The sequence below is a fragment of the Colossoma macropomum genome, unplaced genomic scaffold (assembly GCF_904425465.1).
Source record: "Colossoma macropomum unplaced genomic scaffold, Colossoma_macropomum, whole genome shotgun sequence".
In the NCBI taxonomy this organism is placed as follows: Eukaryota; Metazoa; Chordata; class Actinopteri; order Characiformes; family Serrasalmidae; genus Colossoma; species Colossoma macropomum.
This window is the reverse complement of record NW_023494803.1, coordinates 4,433,472-4,456,542: the sequence shown is the minus strand read 5'-3', so window position 1 is coordinate 4,456,542 and position 23,071 is coordinate 4,433,472. Positions and strand designations below refer to the sequence as shown.

The 23,071-nt window shown below is 40.6% G+C and overlaps 1 protein-coding gene across 1 annotated transcript in view; it reads left to right on the top strand.

Moving 5' to 3' along the window:
- ttc27 (tetratricopeptide repeat domain 27) overlaps positions 1-23,071 on the top strand; it is a 111,324-nt gene that overhangs the window by 68,226 nt on the left and 20,027 nt on the right. The window contains exons 11-16 of the mRNA XM_036592875.1: positions 2,952-3,047; positions 6,857-6,979; positions 16,215-16,442; positions 18,142-18,240; positions 19,159-19,211; positions 20,308-20,473. Coding sequence (XP_036448768.1) covers positions 2,952-3,047; positions 6,857-6,979; positions 16,215-16,442; positions 18,142-18,240; positions 19,159-19,211; positions 20,308-20,473 — 765 coding nt within the window. The remainder of the gene's footprint in view (positions 1-2,951; positions 3,048-6,856; positions 6,980-16,214; positions 16,443-18,141; positions 18,241-19,158; positions 19,212-20,307; positions 20,474-23,071) is intronic.

Sequence of the window (23,071 nt, the reverse complement as noted above, 5' to 3'; positions counted from 1 at the left end):
ACATTACTTTGACTTCTCACTCATGTACCTTTGACAACATGTCTTTCAACATGTGTATGTAGAAATTGTAGAAAAGTAATTTACAGTATGTTAGACACTGTATTGACTCAGTCCTCGCTGTTACTGGTTGACAGTTTTCGTCACGTAATTCTTCTGTTAATTTTGCATGACAAATTCATTTATTAAAACTAAGTTTCAGAATTCTCAACGTTATTTTGGGTGGCGTGTGTTAGTCCACTGCTGCTCCCATAAGCCCTCTGCTGTATAAGCAAACAGTTCACCATATCCCAATAACAAAATCCTACAAATCTGACTACAGAATGGGTAGCTATGTGATTTTCAGTTAATGAATGTATGTAACTTGTCACAGTACACCTACATAAGTCCAGTACAACACCAGTGCTAAGCTTCTCACTTGTGAATATTTAAATATTTAAGTTCTTCATTTCGTCAAGCAGGGCGGCACGGTGGCGCAGTGGGTAGTGCTGTCGCCTCACAGCAAGAATGGCCTGGGTTCGATTCCCGGCCGGGTGACCGGGGTCGCTTCTGTGTGGAGTTTGCATGTTCCCCCTGTGTCTGCGTGGGTTTCCTCCGGGTACTCCGGTTTCCTCCCACAGTCCAAAAACATGCAGTCAGGCCGATTGGACATGCTAAAATTGCCCCTAGGTGTGAGTGAGTGTGTGAATGTGTATGTCTGTCTGCCCTGCGATGGACTGGTGACCTGTCCGGGGTGCATCCTGCCTTCCGCCCAATGACAGCTGGGATAGGCTCCAGCACCCCACTGCGACCCAGAAGGATAAGCGGTTTAGATGATGGATGGATGGATTTCGTCAAGCACGTAGTTGGTTTCAACATCGCTCCATGCAGCTTACCTGTTACCATGCAGCTCTGTTTTTGCACACGTGCACATTGAGAAAAAAATCAGTGTAAGGGTATACATATGCTGAAAAAGCAGATCACTGAGCTAAAATCCAGGTCTCCTAATCAGATTTCTAGAAATGGCCTTATTCCCATCTAAGAAATTGGAGTTTGCTGTTTACATGACCACATAATCAGATAACTGCCACAAATCAATAAAGACCATATTATTGAGGTTCATGTTAACACACTTATTAATTCCATCACATTGGTTTATCAATCTACTCAGGCTTTAGCAGAGCTCAGTTACCCTGAGATGAATGGCTGGCTTATCATATTGATTTATCAGTCTACTCAGGCTTTAACATGAGCTTTAGCAGGCTGTGTTTTGAGTTCTTCTTTAGTGTACATCTTAAAAACAAGCGTTGGTGGTGTTTGTTTTAAAGATGTCAAAGATGTAATTTTGTGGGGTAAGTATATTAAAAATAATGTTTTAAATATGTAAAAAGTGGCAAGATTCTGAATATTGCCTTTACAGTATATTGGACTATTGGACTGAATACAGATATGTATACATATCCTGAATACTTGTATCCCATTGCATCCCAACCCTCGGCAACACTGATTTCCCAACCCCATCAAACAGCGCAAAGGACTTCATACATGTTGGGCGCGTTAATGTTTACTTTTTATGCAATAATTTTTACTCACAAATGCACACTGTGTAGCCCAGCTGCATGTCAGATGACATCAGTGGCTGACAGCCGAAATACAAATAGGATTATTGCTGATTATTACTCACGTCTCCCAGGATCAGATGGAGCTGTGATGTCAGCATTATACCTTACAATGCTGTAGCCAGCCACAACTGACCCTAACCGTTTGTAAAATGTAGCCAAAATCCTTTTGACTGTTGAGTCTCAGAGTGCAGCAGAGGAAGAGGCCCTTATTTCTCCAAGCTGAAGATATTCTTGTCAGTTATTCTACTGATAACATGTTAACACACGTTGATTGTTCCTATTTCTGTCCTCTTACCTGATGGGCGTGTGCAGTCTGATTATTTCCATTTCTCAGAATAGAGAGAATTTCACTAAAGCTTGCCATACTTCCGAACAGACAGGCCAGTGCAAGCGAACATGCAGGCACATCAGCATATGTCTGCATGCAAATCTGTTGTCTCTCCCTGGTGTTTTGCACCTGATGGAAGTGTATTCACGAGGGAGCACTTCAGCCTGAAGTAACGGAAGTGTACTCATTTCTTTTCTTGAGAGGAGACTTTTTCGGCTGTGTTGACAGGACTTAATGGTATTTGTTTTGTTGACACCTACCTGTGATTTTTTTCCTTTGAAAGAAACAGAGTTTTTCCATACCCTGCAGCTACGTGATTGGAAACTGCATTGATCAGCATCAGCTATTAATGCAAAGCATAGCAAGTAGAAATCTGAAGACATGACAAGACCATGAGAAGCTTGGGTCACTTAATGTCACTTTGAGTCACTTAATGGTTGTGAAGTTTCTTTTTTCTTTTTTTCCCCTCATTGCTTTGGAGAAAAGTTATGCAAATAAAGGATGAAAGTCCAAACTGTTTATCAAAAAAAGAGGACACCCCAAATGCCCCCTGTATATAATCTATTGTCTTTTATTTGTTTGTTTGTTTTGGGGTGTGGATTAATTGATTTATTTGTATATGTTAATATACTAAATATTAATTCTTAATTTTCCTGGCTGGTGTCCTGGCATTTTTCCAGTCCCTTGTTTGTCTCTTTCATCTAAGAGTAATAATTAAATTTGATCTCTCTCTTTCTCCCTCTCTTTACTAAATGTTATTGTCAGTCAGCGTTTGGTTGTCAAGGAAAGTTAAGATTTCATGCACTAGTTTGGTCTGTGAAAATCAGTGTCACAGTTCAAATTAGGGTAAACTCAAACTAAGACCTGATCTCCAATATAGAGAACTGTCAGCTTTAATGAATCAGGATTTTCATACATATATTTTAACATATATATATGGGTTGTTCTTACTCTTTCTAGCTAGAGAGACAGTCTGGAAAGCTGTATGATTTCAAGTTAAGAACCTTTGATTGCAATTCTTTTAGGCATTGGTGGATTTCTTTACGGAGACGAACTGTCCAGTGGGGGAGAGACTGAAGATCTTCTACAGTTGCCGGGCGCCTCCACATTGGGAACTACAGGTACAAAGCCATTTAAACAAGGGAAATTTCACCAGTTTTCATTCTCCCCTAATTAGTTTGGCCTTTCTCAACACACATTCAACAGGCTAATAAATATAAACCATCATTTCCATAACCATTGCTGGCAAAATACCTGCTGATGATTTTAAGTTACAATTAGAGCTGCTGCAATTAATCAATTAGTTGTCCACTATTAAATTAATTGTCAGCTATTTTGGTAATCAATTCATTGGTTTGAGTAAATGTTGAAGAAAATTTTGTATAAATTCTCTAAATCCTGCTTATTAAATTTGAATATTTTCTGGTTTGTTTACTCGTCTGTGACACCAAACTGTGTATATTTGGGGTGTGAACAAGAAAAGACATTTGAGGGCTTCATCTTGGGCTTTGGAAAACACAGATCGACATTTTTAACCATTTTCTTACATTTTATAGACCAAACAACTAATCGATTAATCAAGAAAATAATCAGCAGATTAATCGACACTGAAAATAATCATTAGTTGCAGCCCTAGTTACAGTGCAGACCTATTCAACATTTGTTTTATTCTTAAAGTTGTTAAGGGCAGGATTTGCATGCATCTAGTTCTGTATCAGTGTAATAGAGCAGTGTTTACTTTTTTCCCCAGCCTTTTTTGTCCTCATCTTGGCATTGTGGAAATGGAATGCATGTAATCTTTGTGTGCTGTGTGTGTGTGTGTGTGTGTGTGTGTGTGTGTGTGTGTGTGTGTGTGTGAGAGAGAGAGAGAGAGAGTAGACAGAGAGAGAGGCCTTATCTAATCTGGATGCCGCACCCCTGCCTGTTAAGACCACACAGATCACAGGGACACACTGGATTTGATACCCTGGTCTCTTTTACTCCTGTATAAAACAGGAATCACTTTAACAAATGAAAATTAACGGATAAGTAGAGGACAGAAACTGTATTAACCCTTGGTAGTTATTACTTCATTGTATTATACAGTTGGGTTGCACAATTCTTGATTAAATAGAAATCAAATTTTGGGGGGATTTATAATTGAGATCACAGTTCTCACAGTTTTTCAGCATAGCAATTTTGTAAAGGGCAGTATGCATAGTTACTGAATTCTTACATAGCAAAGCTGGGGATGAAATGATTTGCACAGCATTGCATTCTGTTTTTATTGCATTTTGCACATTGTCCAAAAGAGTAAAAAGAGTAGTATATTCACAAAAGGAAAATGTTAAGTATTGGCAATTTTTACTTTTTAGAGTTGGGTTCCAGTATTTGCCATATTGTGAGAATAACCCGGGCGCTTTACAGACAGCAGTGGGGCAGAAGCATTGTAGTTACTCACCGCTTTTGATCTAAAACACCTACTTAGCTGTGGTCTTACGGTAGAGAAAAAAACCTTATTATCTCGGTGACACACCCACCACTGCCGTCGGTGTGCTACCACCGCTGTGTTGTGGTGTTCTCTTGCTGTTTTATTGCTAATCATTGAAGATAAGATTTAAAATAACAATTTTAATGTGCCGTCCTACTCAAAACAATACAAAACAAAAAATGTAAATGGTGACTAAAAATTTTGCTAGTTCTATTACAATCATTCAATTATAAAGGTAAGCTGATGTGATTGTTGGAGAACATTTTAAAGACTTCATAACACTCTCAAATAAAGGTTTGGCACCCACGCCCATCTTTTGGCTTTCTTGAAAAATGCAGAATTCATTGGGACCTAAGCCTCTGTGGTCTTGATTCAGCGCTAGACTTATCACAGCATCTCCCATATAATGTAAAACAAATACAGGAGAATGAAGAGAAACTCTGTAGGCCTGACTGCTGCTTTGAGCTTTGTAATACTTGAGGAGTATGGAGAAATATTAATTCTTTTATGTACCAGTTTGGTAGCTTTCATGCTGTGTTCTGATGGAGGGAGAGGGAATGACCGATTCAGGGGTTGCTTGCGGCCGCTTTTGTAAACATACTCGCGTTTCTCTGCATGTTTTTGTTGTTTTTGGGCCCGATGTTTGGATCGTGCCTCTGAAGACGTCTAGTCTGAAGCCCTTTTGCTTTCGGAATCGTTCTTCTTTTGTGTCATGCGCTATTAGTATGTATGTTTCACTTGTATTAAGTAACTTAAAGCCAATTGAACCTGAAGTTATATTCTCCCACAGCACCTCGGCAACAAAAAGCTTTCCAGGTAAAAGCTGCGTTTTGTGTATTGTTGTTACTGTGTCAAGAGAGCAAAAATGGCTGCTTATATGAAGGCTGTCTAAGTGCTAATGTCAGACTGAAGGTCACACTGTTGTTCACATCAAATATTTCTCTTCTCCTGGGTAGCTGGTCCACAAGTATAGAGGTGTTTGGTGCTGTGCCACTGTGGAATTATATGGAGTGAATCTGACTGATGCTGTTCACTAGGAAAGATTGTAGAAAGAGATTACAGATTATACAGCAGTGAGAAGCTGGAAGATATGGCAGTGCTGGAGAGAGAAAGAGAGCAAAACTGATAAAAAAGAAAAAAAAAAGATGCGCAGAGATGGAGAGTGGGAGGAAAAGAGAAGATAGAAAGCTAGAGTGAGGGAGGGAGGGATGGGGATGGATGGATGAAAGGAGGAATGGGGAGATCAGTTCAGCAGATGACATTGCCTAGGCTCCGTGTAATAACGGCGAACAGCAATAAAGCTGGAATTGAAGGCGCCCCTATTGCTGCCTGGGGAATTGAGCAGCTGCAGGCGAGTGGGAGACGAGGGCTGCATGTAACGAGTGTGTGTATGTGTGTGTGCACCATGCAGGTTGAGAAGAAAGATTGAGGGACAGAAATGTTTTAAGATCAGAAAAGACTCCAGAAATTGTTGGATTTGCTTATAGGATTAATGATTTTGCTGTTACTGTGTTATAATGTTGCATTTACTTTGCCAGTTCTGTGGTGGAGGGTGGGGCGGCGGGTATTGGAGAATGAAAAGACTGATAAAGGTACACAAATGGGACTATTGGGAAACAATGCTCATCTCTCTCTCTATCTCTCTCTCTCTCTCTCTCTCTCTCTCTCTCTCTCTCTCTCTCTCTGCCCCCCTCCCTCTCCCTTCACTCCTTTCCCGCACCTGCATATTTGTCATTAACAGCACGTTCTAACGTCTCCCTGCTCACGCGATCTCAGCCAGTGACGCCAGTGAATACATTTTAAGGTTTATAGATTTATGGGTACCCATAATGCTTCAGCAACGTGATATGCCAGTCAGGGTGATGAGGAGACTGGAGTCACAGATGTAGAGATCAAAGAGAGACATCTTACAGAATTTCGGTACTGTGCATTCAAACAGTGTAGACATTTCCCAGAGTGTGTTTTTTGTGCTGTATCAGTAATCAAAGAGCACAAATCCAGTCTGACTGGGCTACAAGTATTTAAAGGTGTAGCTGTTATAGGTGACCCAAACTGATTATGGAGTAGCAGGATGTCGTATTGATTTTTATCTGAAATGGTATGCAGGGGTTAATATTATTATAAGTAGTGTAAAAAATATACACCAGGATGTTTGTAATGCTATTGTTGGTGGAGTGTTGGGAAAAGGGTGTGTGGATTATGGAATTGAATAAAACTATTGAGGGAGAGTATGTTTTCAAATAAATCTTCATTATTTTTTTGTTGTTTTTCGGCCCTGTGTACATATTTACAAAACATAAACATGTTTATATATGTATGTAGGATTGACCTGCCCTCATATGATGTATTTGGCACACTCTGCATTTATTTGTATGTGTGTATGTGTATTAATCTGTGAACATGTCACAACATGTTGATGCATATCTCTCTCTTTCCCTCCCTCTCTCCCCACCACCCCAGAGGCAGTTAGCGAGTTTGCTGACAGATCTGGGTCTGACCAGCTCTGCTCTGCTGGTTTATGAGAGACTGGAGCTCTGGGAGGACGCCGTCATCTGCCTAGAGCGAATGGGCCAGCACGGCAAGGTGCGCACGTCAGCCTTGCAACACACACAGAAATCACTCACACTCATTCAGAATGGAGGTTATTGGGTGAGGGCCATGCATTTTCCTGGGTATATCCTACAGAGGTTGAACCTTATGCAAAAAGGTTGGCTAAAATATAGTACACATACCAAAGAGCTGAAGACATACACAAACTTATTTAAGTTAAAAAGAGTTAGAGTCTTTTGCTGAGTTTAAATTTATTCTAATTTATTTTAATGACTTCCTCCTGCAGTGCTAAGAATCGTAATAATAAATGAAAGGGCTTGTTAACATTCTGCAATTTACACTATGCCTACTACACCCTGCTAGCTTGCTTTCATTGTTAGCCGCATTAGATAACATTCAAAGTTAATGGACTTTATATGAAGCTTTGACGAAAAAAGAAAATGTATACAATTGATTATCATCTGCAGAATTATGGTAATAAATGATATTATTGCAGTCTGACAAATATCACATGTGAGCACTTATAGAGCCTCACCTATTAGCTTTCATTTTCCTTTTCCTTTCATTTTCCTTTATGGTAATAGGCATAATCACCAACTGGGCTAACTTCTGATAACTATATTCTCCACAGATGGCATGTAACACAGTGAAAATCTAGTAGTTCTCTACCTTTGTTTGGATTAGACATTGAAATATTGGTGTTAGCATCCTTCTGGTCAAGCTTGGCCATTTAACTCTCTACCAAACTGGAGTACTGGAGTTTCTTTATTTCATTTGCATGAACCCAGCAGTCTTTGCCAGACCGAAAACCTATATTACAGTCTGTCCAAGTGGTGTTTAAAGTATGTGTTTACTTAATTAATTGCCTATACTTAAGTGCAATCTGGTCTATTTTTAACTGACTATAGATCGGAATTATTATACAACAGAAATTGTTAAATAAAGGTGAAGCAATAAAAAAAATCTCACATGAGAGCAGATCATATCGATTATATCAATCTATTTATCGGCCCAGGGCTACCCTCTATGCATGCTCAGTATTTAAGTGCCTTGATGAAAACAAAGGTTTCACACTCAATTTAGTTACCAGGTTTCATTAGCCTCTAGGATAGGCTGTGTCATACTAAATCCTAGAGATGTTTCTACCTTAACAGACCCAGTTAAACTCGAGCTAATTGGCAAGGCCTTCATGCATTGAAATTAGAGTATGAGAAGTGTTGTTGGTCATATTAGCTACTAATGTTTGATTGGCACTTGGTCAATTTATTTATTTTTTTGGCCTATCTGTGCACCGGCCTGTAGCCTCAGCATGTGTTCATTTAGTCTGAATTGTATTTTCTTTGTTTCCAATAGCTTAAAAAAAGCTTTAACTAATAAATATTTGGCTGGAAAAAAAGTTGAAAATGAAAAAAAAAAAAAAAAAAACAAGATCCATTTCAGGGCTTTGACCCTTCAGGACTTGAATTTGACACCCGAAGCAGAGACCTATGCTAGATGTGAGCCTGCAGTGTAATGTCCCCCATAGCTAAGTATGAGTGAGTATCCCAGCCAAGCCAAACTCTTCCCTAAACTGAATATGTCCCTGCTGTGTGGCACCTGTCCCCCTCTTTGTGACCGCTTTTTGACACATGTGCGTGTTCCGTGTCTCAGGAGTGCCTTTGCTTGTAATGGTGTGATGATGCCAGATGCCTCTATGAATCAAGCACTTTTATATGATGTAATGGGGCGGTGACATCAGAGGGCTGACCTCGTCCTGTACTGTTTTTCATCTGTCTTACTTGGTTCCATCAAATGTGTGTGTCTGTGCTTGCGTGTGCATACAAGTGTGCTAAGAATCGTGTCGGTGAATCAGTTGCAGTCACCACTGTGACTGCCATCAGAACAGATGCAGACACACTCCAGTTTGCTTACATTACAGTGGTCCACCTGATGTGTACATGTTTTAACTAACTGTTCTCTCGTTTTTCCTCTTTGGCCTCTCAGATGTGAACAGCAATACATATACGCTCAGATTTAAACTGATGGATAGACACGATAGCATCTGTCCAGCCACTGGCATAACAGGCATAACATTATGACCACCTCCTTGTTTCTGCTCTCATTGTCCATTTTATCAGCTCCACTTACTGTATAGGTGCACTTTGTAGTTCTACAGTTACAGACTGTAGTCCATCTGTTTCTCTGCATACTTTGTTAGCCCCCTTTTACCCTGTTCTTCAGTGGTCAGGACCCCCATGGACCCTCACAGAGCAGGTACTATTTGGCTGGTGGATCACTCTCAGCACTGCAGTGACACTGACGTGGTGGTGGTGTGTTAGTGTGTGTTGCACTGGTCTGAGTGGATCAGACACAGCAGTGCTGCTGGAGTTTACAATGATGGTAGAAACAAGGAGGTGGTCATAATGTTATGCCTGATCAGTGTATTTAAAAACATGTATTGAACAGAAAATTGCACAGAAGTCTCAACAATTAAACACCGTATCAGTTTTTCATTGCCCAGCCTTTGCCTTCAACAGAGCTTCCATTCTTTTCAGGAGACTTGCTTTCAGTTTTTCATAGAAATCTGCAGAGATATTTTTCCAAACCTCCAAAGTTCAGTTTTAGACGTTGGTTGCATTTTCTGCTCCTCACAATCCAAGTATCTCAAAAACATTCAATGATGTTGAGATCTGGAAACTGGGGTGGACAGTCCTTTGTTGTGAGAACACCAGCAGCTTCTTTGATTTTCATGTTATTTTGTCTGTTTCCTTTTTTCAGTAACAGCTTCTTGACAGTTGTACACCCTTTCAGAGCGTTGTCATCTCACAGCAGATTATTTCATATACCTCACCTCAATGCCTCAAAGATAAATGTAATGTTCATCTAATTGGGACAGTTTTGGTGTTCTCTTAGGTCTTGCAAGTTTGTTAGTCCCATTTTCTTTTTTAATAATTTCTCAAGCTCTAGTTTTTGAAACTCCTGATTTTTTTTAATTTTTCCCCATTCCTTTTGCAAGTGGATTATCTCGTCTCCTTATGTGATGTCCTTATAAATATTTATTCAAAAATGAATAATTTATACTTAATGACCATTTTGACTGGATATAAAATGAATAATGGGCCGTGTCTGATGTTCACACAGTACTGTATACTTATACACACACATGCTTACCCAGTCCCACGCACACACACACTAACACACTGCTCCTGTTCCTGTCTGTACAGTTTCCTGGGAGCTGTTTTGCAGCCTTATCACATTACAGAAGCACTTTGTGTTCCAATCTGATTACCGAAGTGAAGTCAGGTCAAAAGAGGAGCTCTTGGTCTGAACTGAAGGCTTCAGTACAGCTACGAGCTGAAATATGAACTTAGAGAGGCTCACTGCTGTCCTTCAGACTGCAGCCCCTAGGATATTACTGGATATCTTTATCTCCTGCTTGTCATCTCTATCCTCTTTCTTTCCCTTACCCTTCTCTTCTTCTCTCTCTCCTTCTGAATACAAAGATGAATGAACTGACCCTGAGAAATGGAATGCAGAGTCTGAAGGGGAGAGATTCAAGTGGAAAGGAAGGAAATGGAGGGATGACACGTAATGTGTGAAAGAGAGAGTGAGATAGAAAAAGAAGGAGGGGAGGGAAAAGGTTAGAACAAACGAAAGGGTAAAGTTAAAGACCAGACGAGCTTCAGTCACCTCCATTCTCTCCCCAGTAGTCGTGTTCTGAGTGATATGTCAAAGTTGAGCTATTCGACACAGGAGTTTGGTAGAAAAAGGCCCTTTCCATTATGTATTAAGTCAGTCTGCCTTGGGTCGGTAGGCTGCATGTAAATTTGTCGAGCACAAAAGGACCACAGCAGGGCGGAATAATGCACTAGCAAGGATGGCCAGAAGGCTGAAGCAAAGCAGAGGAGCTAATGTCTTATGGCATGCAGCTGAGAGCATCCAGAGAAAAGAGGGAGCAGTTAATTATGAATGGGTGTGCAGGGCCTTACAGACTAGACACTGAGCTAATTCAGCAAATGGCTTTGTGGCTTATTGGATGTTTGGAAGAAACAAGACAGAGTTAAACTTGATTACTTGAATAAAAACTTTTATTCAAGTTTTCTTTCTAGATGAATCAGCAGTGATTATTTGGAAATTTGTATGAAAATAATGGATATTTTAAAATCTCCTACCGGGTTCTCTTACTTTAAGAAACAGAGCCTGTTGTACACATTCATTTATATTAATTTCTCGCCACATACTGCTTTTATTTATTTTTTGAAGGTTTCCTAATTTATTGTTTCCTAATAAAGCATTTGGAGTATTGGAAAGGCTATGCATGGTTTATTATTGGGTTACTTTTGTTTTATTTAAAAACAAGTCAAAATAATCAGTTGATTATTCCTCAAATTATATAATTGATAGTAACGACCCAAAGAAGGTGATTCAATTTTAAGAAGCAGATGATGAAGTCAGGAAGTGTGAGTTTAGGATTTGAGAATTTCTGTTTTAGGAATCATTCTTTTAAGCACTTTTACATTTGCGTTCCACCCCATCCACCTATACAGTGTATTTAAAAGCAAAAGCTTTCCTAACCAAATTACCTTTTTGTTGCTTTATGTAGTCAAGAAGAAGTGAACACAGCAAATGTTAATGCACAGTTGTATTTTACTAAAGAACAGAGTAAAATAACATGTGGCATGTGCAAAAGTTTAGATTCCCTACTAAGTCACTGCTTAGTAATGCCCCGAAGATGTCACAGCTTGCAGACATTTTTGTAGCCAGCTAGGAGTCCTTCTGTGCTTATTTTAGGAATTTTCCTAAATTGCTTGTAGTTCTGCAATAGTCTTGGATTGTCTTGCAAGCACAGCAAGTTTAAGGCCATTTTTACTTCATTAGTCCACAGCACTTGTTTCTAAAAGGCCTCTGACTTATCTAGATGTTGTTTTGCGTGCTTCAGACGTTGACTTTTGTGATGTAGTTGCACGTAAGGTTTCCTCTTGATGACTCTTCAAAGCAGATCACGCTTGTACAAGCCGTGCTGCCCAGCACCACTGCTCCGGTGTTCGCTAAACCTGCAGGTCGTTTGCTGTCATATAGGGATTTCGCTTTGCCTTTTTTGGCCAGCATACAAACAGTTCTCTCAGAGTTTTCTCGGGGTAAAAAGATCTTGCCTTCCACAGTTCCTTTTAAGTGTCATTTTTTAATGCTGTGTTAGACAGTGGAATAAACTTCATTTTCAGATCCTTAGCCAGGTGCCTAGAGGAACCCATGGTTGTCGATTTATAATCATTAGTAATCATAAAGTAACTGTGCATTAAGATTTGCAGAAAAAGTTTTTATTTTTTTTGATTTTTTTTATTTTTGTTTCTGTTCACTTCCAAAATCAGCAAAATACCTAATTTTGGGGGCTCCCGAGTGGCGCAACCGTCTAAGCGTTGGCCCTGTCATCAGGAGATCGCGAGTTCGATCCCTGGTGATGCTACAGCCGTCCGTAGCTGGGAGTCCGAGAGAGCACAGTTGGCCTCGCTCTCTCTGGGTGGGTGGGATGGCTGCCCTTCTCCCCCCATCACTTACTCAGCGCGATGCTAGTCAGCGCAGGCGTCTGTTAGCTGACGTAACAGATCTGGTGGTTGGCACTTTCCTCCGAGCGCGTTTGGCTGTCCAGTGACGTTGCGTCCTAACTAGCGGGTGGAATTGGAGACGACTAAATTGGGGAGAAAATCGGGGTAAAAATTTAAAAAAAAACAAACTGATTTTGGCCCAACCCATTTTATACAAATGTATTTCTTTTATCTGTCTGCATTGTCAGTCAATTTCATTACGTTATGTATGTGAAGACCAAAGACCATATTGTTGTAGTTAGTGATTGTGAGCAAATTACCTGTACAACGGTAACACCTGCTGTCTCTCTTTTTGTTCCTTTGTTTCTTAACCTTCTTGCTGCTTTACTCTCTTTCCAAAATACTGCATCTCAGACCTTTGGCCCTCTTGCTGGGTGAAGTGGTACTTGAGTATATGCCGTGATCAGTCAAACAAGTGCTCAAGTGTATGTAAGTCTCCCTTCTCTGTTTCTGCTGTGTGTGTGCTGCTGTGTCTGTTTAGGACCTCGATAAAAGCATCCCTCAGGTACATGCCTGGTGTGTTTGTGAGTTAGGTTCTGTAGTGTTGTATTGAGAAGTTGAAGACGCTCAACTGAGTTTTGTCTGTCTGGGGATAGGTGCCGCTAGTGAGCCGCAGTATCTCATTCTTCACAAACCATGCTGAAATTACGATGAAAGGTCAGTTTTACACTGAATGAGAAAGTGCCTGACAGCCAATAAGCAGATCATTGTGTATATGTTTTAAAGATCCTCTTTGGCATTCCCATGACCCTTCAGATATGTTTTAGGCTAAACATATTTGTTTTAAACATGGCTAACATTCACTGCCTTCTAAAAAATGCCTGCTGCTTACTATTATATGCATCTATCGGTATCTAATAAGTTGTATAATTTTTTGTACTTTAACCGTATTCTCACTGCAAGATCAGCAGTAAGAGACCAGCAAGAAAGAAATTATTATTACTGTATTATACACCGTTCAGGCATAACATTATGACCACCTCCTTGTTTCTGTGCTCATTGTCCAGGTGCACTTTGTAGTTTTACAATTACAGACTGTAGTCCATCTGTTTATCTGCATACTTTATTAGCCCCCTTTTAACCTGTTCTTGGTCAGGTTCAGTGGTCAGGACCCCCATGGACCCTCACAGAGCAGGTACTATTTGGGTGGTGAATTATTCTCAGCACTGCAGTAACACTGACGTGGTGGTGGTGTGTTAGTGTGTGTTGCGCTGGTCGGAGTGGATCAGACACAGCTGTGCTGCTGGAGTTTTTAAACACCTCAGTGTCACTGCTGGACTGAGAATAGTCCACCAACCAAAAATATCCAGCCGACAGCGTCCTGTGGGCAGCGTCCTGTGACCACTGATGAAGGACTAGAGGATGACCAACACAAACTATGCTGACACACATGAGCTGCTGTCTCTGACTTTATATTTACAAGGTGGACCAACAAGGTAATAAAGTGGACAGTAAGTGGACACAGTGTCTACAAACTCCAGCAGCACTGCTGTGTCTGATGCTGTGCTCTGTGAGGGTCCATGGGGGCCCTGAGCACTGAAGAACAGGGTAAAAAGGGGCTAAGAAAGCATGCAGAGAAACAGATGGACTACAGTCTGTAACTGTAGAACTACAAAGTGCACCTATATAGCAAGTGGAGCTGATAAAATGGACAATGAGCGTAGAAACAAGGAGGTGGTCATAATGTTGTGCCTGATAGGTGTAGGTGTAATGACGTGCAATGACATGTCTGTCATGTGAATGTCTTATCACTGCAGAATATTAAGAGGAACATTGCTGTAGTCTGTATGGTAGTTCTTTAAAGTGTGGAACTAAATTGCAGGCGGCATGAGTTTGGATCTGCTCAGTTCTTGCCAGTGTGATTGTGTCTTAGTAATGCCAGGAAAAACAGCCTCATCTTGCCCAAATCAACTCCCTCACAGCCCGTACACAAGAAACAGGTTGGCAGACACTGCAGTGAGAACATGCAGAGGAATGACCCAAATTGGCAGAGGAAAAGGGGGGAAACCCAATCTCCTTCCTCTGGGAGTGTTTCTCTAAAATGGGGCAAGTGGAACAAGTTCTGAACAGTTTGGGAGGCCACTTCAGATCCCTCTGGAAAATGCCTGTTTATTTTGATTCAAGACCTGCTGCCCTTTTCCAAATCTTAACCTCAGCTAACTTGTGCAATATTCTGCAGAGAGATTTTTACAGCAAGGCAGTACTGGGATAATACTTAATAGAAGCCAAACCAACTGGCAAGAGATGGATGATAACTGCAAAAACTGCACCAACTGGTCTCAGGACAAAATTAAAGAAAATTTAAAGATGTGCCTTTGTCAGCCATGTGTTAGAGTAGGCAGCAATGTCAGAGAGGTGAAATGAGCTTCCTTCTGAAACAACAAAGCGCCATATATGAAATCAGCACTCTGATTTGGTGAAGAGAATACACACTAGTCATTATCTTCTATTAAAAAAAAAAATCAGACAAAATGAGGTGGGATTAGCTGCCTTTTCAGTGCCTTTTTCCTTTGCAAATGTCAGAAACAACCCATCATTTTGGTTCTTCTCAGTTCCCAGTTACACCAGGTGGGTCCTTTGCTCTCTTGATGCCTGGAACTTGCAACAGGGTCACCCAGGACCAAGCCAAAGACATACCATAATTCATGAGTGAATGCAGTCCCGAGCCACACATTTTTTTTCTATTTTCCTTTATTCCTCTCGGCTTGTTGTTCCCTACCTCTGTGTGTCTTTCCGTTACTTTTTCTCTTTTTACTCTCATTCGTCTGCTCCCCTGTTGTACCTCAACTTTTCAGTTCTGTTTATCTTTTGTTTGGAGCCGCACAGCTCATTTGTGTTTAGCAGAATGAATTATTTGGGTCCCTGTTTGAACTTCTCTTGGTTTTGCATCACTGGCCCTGGTTGCATTGTCCCACTGATGATGAAGCATTGTTCCCTGGTTGTCAGACTTTATCTATTGGCAGAAATGAACAGCAGTGTTTGGAGTCATTCATGAACATAATGAAATTACTGCTCTCGCACCTCTCTCCGGCTCTCCACACATCTGTCAGTTCCTCAAGGTTTCAAATAGGCCTCAGTGACACAAATTGCTTTATCAATCATATTCAATAACAGCAGTAATATCGAGGCAGCAGTGGCAGTGGGACGAAATGGGGTATTGGCTAACAACGAATGTGCCTAAGTGCATTGCAGAACCGAAAGCTTGCAGTAAAAACCCATTTGCAGTGATGGTTTTTTCTGAGGGATGTTGAACTTTGTTTTTATAGCAACCGTACTTTTGAAATGTAAGTTGTTGAAAGGTAATAAGGGGTTTGACTCAAACCTTGAACATTAAATGTGAAGTATATTATATGTAATAATTAATTACAGTTTAGTTCAATTCAAAATAGCTTGGCATAACCATAATTAGTAGCAGAAATTTACCAAAGCATTTTAACCCCTTTAACCCTAGGCTTATTATTCAGGTATTAATTCATATTCAGACTTAATATTCAGTGACTTTAATGAAACCAGTATGCAAGTTATGTATGTGAGGATCTACTGTGGGCTCACATAAGGACCCTTAAATCTGTCTATATGTAATTTATATGTATTGAATGCCTCTTTCTTTCTTTCTTTCTTTCTTTAATTATTTATTTCTCTCTCTATCTCTATCTCTATCTCTCTCTCTCTCCCTCCCTCTCCAGGCAGAGGAGATCTTGAGGCGAGAACTAGAGAAGAAGGAGACCCCATCTTTATACTGTCTGCTGGGGGATGTGTTGAAAGACCCGCAGTACTATGATCGGGCCTGGGAGCTGTCCAAGCACCGCAGTGCTCGGGCCCAGAGGTCCAGAGCCCTCTACCACCTCCGCAACAAAGAGTTCCAGCAGTGTGTTGAGTGCTTTGAACGCTCACTGCGCATCAATCCAATACAGGTGCCGCATTAAACTCAAGCACACACATCTGGCCTTATTAACAAAATGGTATAGTTGCAAGGCAAGTTTATTTGTATAGCATCTTTCATACACAGCAGAAATTCAAAATGCTTCACACAAACAAGCAGATAAATGAGAACAAAAAATAGTGTTAAATAATAAAGGTTATAACATTCTGAGATGTAGCGCCCCAGTAAGGCTTTTGAAAAGATAATTACAAAAGATTTAAATTAAAAGTGCTAAATTAAAAATTTAAAGTGCTAAAGATAAAACACAATTAAATAGAAAATAAAATAAGGGATTAAAATAAATGAAAATAGTGCTAAGATAAAGCGCATTGCTAAACAAAGGCACAAGAAAATAAGTCTTTAATTTGGACTTAAAGATGGCCACATTTGGAGTACGTCTGACCTCATCTGGCAGCTTGTACCAGCAGTTGGCAGCATAATGACTGAATGCTGCCTCACCCTGTTTGATTTCGATTCTGGGCACTGCTTACTGACCGGTCCCCAGTGATTGGAGAGGCCTGTGCAGAAGTTTGGGCACCCCTGATCGAATTACATATTTGGTTAATTTTTTGGTTAAGTGAAAATGATTCCATATCTTTTACAGACAACACAGTTATGCACATTTTAATACACAATTACTGTCTTTTTGCTGAATTTAACATATTGGAAAAACACACATAAAATGTGGCCTGTGCAAAAGTTATGGCACATAGAGGATCTGTTATTTTCACTCTGAAAATCAACAGAATATGTAATTTGACTGAAGGTGCTAGAATGTTTGCATATGACTGCATGTCAGATATGAAAATAAATTTTGCCAGCCTAAGACCTTAGTAAACCTTTTCTTTTAGTGCAGTTTCCGAACGCACACACACACACACGGCTCATACTCATATTGAGATGGAGCTCCATATCCCACAAACATAAACACAAACAAATTTAAACGACCCCCCCTCCATGACAGATGTCTTATGAGATGAAACTGAGGATTCATGGTCAGAGGAGAGGCTGAAAATAGCGATTAGATAAAAGAAAGAGGATAAAACTAAGCAAGAAAGAAGCGCAGCATACTAGAGAGGAGTGTGAAGTGAGGGAGGGGTAAGTAGTGTCAGATTCCCTCAGCTGGCCTCGGGGGACCAGCGGAGGGAAAATCATTTCCTCTGTTTTGCTTTTTCATCCTTCAGATCCATAATGCAGCGTGGGACTCAGGCTGCAATAAGCTGGTGTAATTTTCCCGAGCTCGACTGTAATGACCCCTGTGTGATCCTTCACACCGCGTCCAAGCACCACCTCAGGGACACACTGCGCTTATACTGCCCTCCACGCAAAAGAGGGGGATTAGAGTGTGAAGGAGAGAGACATAGGAGGGAGGAGAAGAGAGGGTGATACAGTATGATAGTGAATGAGAGGCAATGAAATAGAGCAAGGGAGACAGTAGTGGAGGGATGCAGAGAGGTTGCATTTAGATAATTGTAATGAACAAGCAGAAAGAGGTGGCAGGGTTAAAGAGAGTAAACGCTGAGACCAATCGAGGAATTGTCATATGAAAACAGTCTGCTTGACTGACCTACATAGATCAAGATGGCCACGTTGCATAAAATTCAGCTGTAGTACGAGCAGTAAAAGACATTAATAAAGTGAATTTCGAGTCTCAATGAATGATTTACAATGCATCTTTCTCTGTGTTCTAGTTGGGCGTGTGGTTTTCTCTAGGCTGTGCATACTTTGCATTGGAGGGCTACGAAGGGGCAGCTAAAGCCTTCCAGAGATGCGTGGGGTTGGAGCCAGATGTAAGTCACATGACCAATTCTGTCACATGGCCTCCTTTTTTACTCCAGCTAAGTGTGAAGCCACCCTCTATAGTGCAAATAGCCAAAGACTCAAGATAAGGGTGACCCAGTGCTGCTCTTGGAAAGTTAGCATCCTGTGAACTTTGTAAACTGTGCAGGGGGACGGGGTGCTTGTTTGTTCTTATCCTTAATAATAAAAGTAATAAAACTACAATGATTCAAACAGTGTCTGTTGTAAAAAAAAACAGCTTAAAGTCTTTTACAGAATGTGCAAAAAAAGTCACAAAGAACATAGAAAAAAAAACTTTTGACCCATTAATTGACCAGGAGCCACTGGTGAGTCCAGGCTTCCGTTCCTCACTTCTTTAACTTGAGAAGTTTTTGTTTTACTGAAAATATACCTTATGTTGTAATAAACCTGGATATACAGAGAGATTCACTCGAAAGAGGCCCCGAATATTCTGTAGTAACTCCCGTTAGGGTGAAGCAACCTGAACCTTGACGTATGTGTAATCGATTGCATTACATGCGATGCTGGAAGTGATCTCTGTTTTCTATCAGACACATGAGGGGGTACAGGCATGCACCCGGAAGTTTCAGACGGAGGTTAAAAGTTGCGACGGCTGTCCGGCGCCTACCTCATCACTCCGATGCAGGGGCATCCCAGCTTGTTCGAAGCTCCATATACAGAGGAGCACATTGCACGTTGTTTCGTTCAGATTGCTTCGTCCTAGAGAGAGTTATTACAGAATATTTGGGGCCTCTTTCGAGTGAATCTCCCTGTATAAGGGGTTAAAAATAATTGAATAAGTAGGAAAGACCAACCAAGTGCTAGTGCAAATTCAATAGTAAAGTAAAAAGATGGGTTCTATTAACTATTAACAGCATAACATCATCCCTTTCTTTTTATTCCTTCAGAACTCAGAAGCCTGGAACAATCTCTCCACAGCCTACATCAAACTGGGGTTGAAGTAAGTGGGAGCTAGACTTTTTTTTTATAGAATTAGGTTCAGAGAAATAGAGGGAAGGAGATAGTACTGTCCAGAAGTCATTAAAAGATAACTGATTTTTTATGTTATTAGTTTTAGAAGCAGATTTGTGCTCATTGTCTGGATGTTGCAAACACACAGTCACTGGACAAATGGTGAAAACAGCCCTATCCTATATGGCTGCACATACTGAGGCTTCATTCATTCTTCCTCAAGTCAACAGTATTGATTTTTTTTTTCCTGCATGCGATGCAGTTAGAATGCTGTGTGTGTTGGGGCAGCAGAGTGTATGAAACTGAGTATTATAGAACACGTATCCTACCAAAGTTACCACATCATCCAAACAGTAGATAAGCCTCCATTCAAGTGTCTCTGGTTTGATCAGTGTGATGCTTCTGTTTTTTTTTTCTGCACCCTGGATTTTCCTGTAGTCCTTCACTTTCAGGCCTGCTTGCTTTTCAGTTTCAGCACGAACGACTTAGACAGCTGTAATTGCAAAGATAAATCTTCCCAGCTTCTCGCTGTTCCTACCTCAAGAGCCAGCACCCCTCAGCCCCTGCATACACACAAGTGTTAAACAGATTTGTGAGTTAAAAGTCAATTAGAACGTTCCCCACCTGTGATGACTGGCAGCTTTGCTGATTTCCTGTGAGCCGAGAGGGTCTTCCTGGCAGTCTGGTGGAACGGCGTGCAGCTGAGAGCTTCTGGGAAACCTTTCCTCCCCTAGGTCCCTTGGCCAATCAGGCCTGTGCACTCATCCCTAAGATGAGACTCTGGAATCTTCTATTAAAACCAAGTTAATGCTGCTCAGTCAGCTGGGGACTGCTCAGAACAGAGGGCATGGGTGTGTGTGTGTGGGTGTGTTTGTGGGTGTGTGCGTAAAAAAACCACACACTGCTGTCTTGAGCTGTACTTGATGCTGCTCAACCAAACTCAAAGGCCATGGTGCCGTACGTTTGCAGTAGAAACAGACTTGTGATAATACAGCCTTATCTTCACTGTCTCTGATGGCAGGGATTAAAGATCTTTTGCTTTGTTAAATCTATGACGTTGAGATGTGCTGTTGTGTCTCGGACAGGGAGAAGGCCTTCCGCACCCTGCAGGAGGCACTGAAGTGCAACTTTGAGCGCTGGCAGATTTGGGAGAACTTCATCACCGTGTGTATTGATGTGGGCGAGTTCTCTGAGGCCATCCGAGCCTACCACCGCCTCATGGACTTGAGGGACAAGTATAAGGATGTGGAGGTGAGGTGGACATTGTCAATCCCCATGTGTACAGAAAGAAACAGTCCATTTGGTGTAGGTGTACGTTTATCATGATATATTGGGTAAATTATTGATAGAGGTCAGTCAGATGCATCAATTTTTGGATCTTCTGTTTTTTGGATTATTGCATCAGTTTTTGGATCTTCTATTTGAATTATTGCATTATATTGTAACCCAGGGCTAGTAGATTGATTTTTCCAAACGATGACTCCTATAATTATTCTCAAAATGATTCTTAAAAGCAGTAGTATTTTAAGTGTTTTTAGTCATCTGTGATGGAACCGATGCACTTCCATTTTAATCAATGTTTCAGTCCACACTGTCTGTGCTTGGACGTGAGTCTTACAGCTGTTAAAACACAAGCCCTTCTGATCTAAAATGTTTTTCTACTTGGGTGCAAATTGAGGGTAAACGCCATAGAGATCCTGTAGTTTTCTAAACTAATTTTTCAAAAATAAATGACTAAAATGTGATCTTGTTGGTGTGTTAGTTGCAGAGTAGCTCCTGCGCTGTACTAACAGTGTGTAGAGGAGACTCTTATCTGATGCAGCACTAAAAAACTTAGTGATCTGCTGTTTGTGCAGTCATGTTTTACACCCGTTACAAAAAAAGTTTAATTAGGGAGAAAAAAGGCAATATTTCCACCTGAAATGGAAACATAAAAGACCTAACTCAGAAGCTCAGAAGGTGTGGACACTTGGTGGTACTTGTATAAGGATCACTACACTTACTTCAGACTTGTCATGCGTCCTTGGAACAACAACCAGGATCTTATCGCAGCATTTTTCTTATCATCCTCCCAGTACTCCCAGACGTCATTTCCTTCTGAGGTGTCTTTGCTCTTTTAGCTATAATGGCAGTGTGTAAAGCGCTTAGGCAAGGTGACATGGCTGCCACGACTTTATGATGCATTCAGTGAAATGAGATAAAATTATTAATATTTAACATTTTCTGTAGTTGATGAAATATACTGTATTTTAGTGCTACAGTATTTGTGGCTTGAAATAAAAGGCAACACTGCTATAAACTTGTTTATAGTGTGTGTATAAGCAGGGAAAGTGTGCGTGTGTGTGAGAGACAGAAAGTATGTATGTTGCTTTGAAATATGTGTGTGTTTGTGTGTGTGGATGCAAGCTGTGTGTATCATTAGTAATTCATTCCACAGATGTCTCAGTGCAGCGGGTTGCTGTCCCCCTGGTCTTTAGCGCATGGCTCCGTGTCTTCCCCTGCACCCTGCGGGATGAATAATAGATGAGGCCTATTCACTCTCATTCTCCTGAGAGAGATGTCACTGCAGTCCATCTTACCCTCACAGCCACCGGCTTTAATAACACACACCTCTGCCATAACAGGCTTCTTTTAAACCTGCAGTGTGGTGAACTACTGTAAATCACATGTTAAGTGATCGATGGAGACGTGTTAATTTAATATATCAATAAACTAGGCCTGTCATTAACAGCAGATCTATGCCACTGAGATATGTTAACAGTGAACCGATCAGTTCTGCCTTTGCTACGTACTTAAAAATTCTGTGAGAAACTTGAATGTCCTGCCTGTGAACAGCCCAACAGTTTTGGTTTTATATACTAAGGGAGGTGTAGGTGTAGGTTTGTCATGATGTATTGGGTAAGTTTTTGGAAGAGGACAGTCAAATGCATCAGTTTTTGGATCTTCTATTTCAATTATTGTGTTACACTGTAACCCAGGGCTAGTAGATTGATTTTTCCAAATAATGACTCCTATAATTATTCTCAAAATGATTCTTAAAAGCAGTAGTATGTGAAGTGTTTTTAGTTGACTGTGATGGAACCGATACACTTCCATTTTAATCAATGTTTCAGTCCACACTGTCTGTGCTTGGACGTGAGTCTTACAGCTGTTAAAACACAAGCCCTTCTGATCTAAAATGTTTTTCTACTTGGGTGCAAATTGAGGGTAAACGCCATAGAGATCCTGTAGTTTTCTAAACTAATTTTTCAAAAATAAATTACTAAAATGTGATCTTGTTGGTGTGTTAGTTGCAGAGTAGCTCCTGCACTGTACTAACAGTGTGTAGAGGAGACTCTTATCTGATGCAGCACTAAAAAACTTATTGTGATCTGCTGTTTGTGCAGTCAAGTTTTAAGCCCGTTATAAAGTTGTGTAATTAGGGAGAAAAAAGACATACATACATATTATAAACTAGGCATGTCATGAACAGTAGATCTGTGCCACTGAAATATATTACAGTCAACCGATCAGTTCTGCCTTTGCTACTTACTTAAAAATTCAGTGAGAAACTTGAATGTCCTGCCTGTGAACAGCCGAACAGTTTTGGTTTTACATACTAAGGGATCAAGTATGTGCATGCATGAACTTCTGAGTAAGATGTGAAAAAAAATTGCAGTTCCATGGCAGTACTGTAGTAGTAACAGTACTATTGCAATGCAGTGCATGCAACACAGTGTCACATTCATTAAGTGAGAAAAGACACTCATAAAACCACATGGCTCATCCCTTAGAGCTCGTCACACCAGCTATAACACTAGTAACACAAGGAGTAGCACATACTGTCTCGAAGGAGCTACACTGGCACAA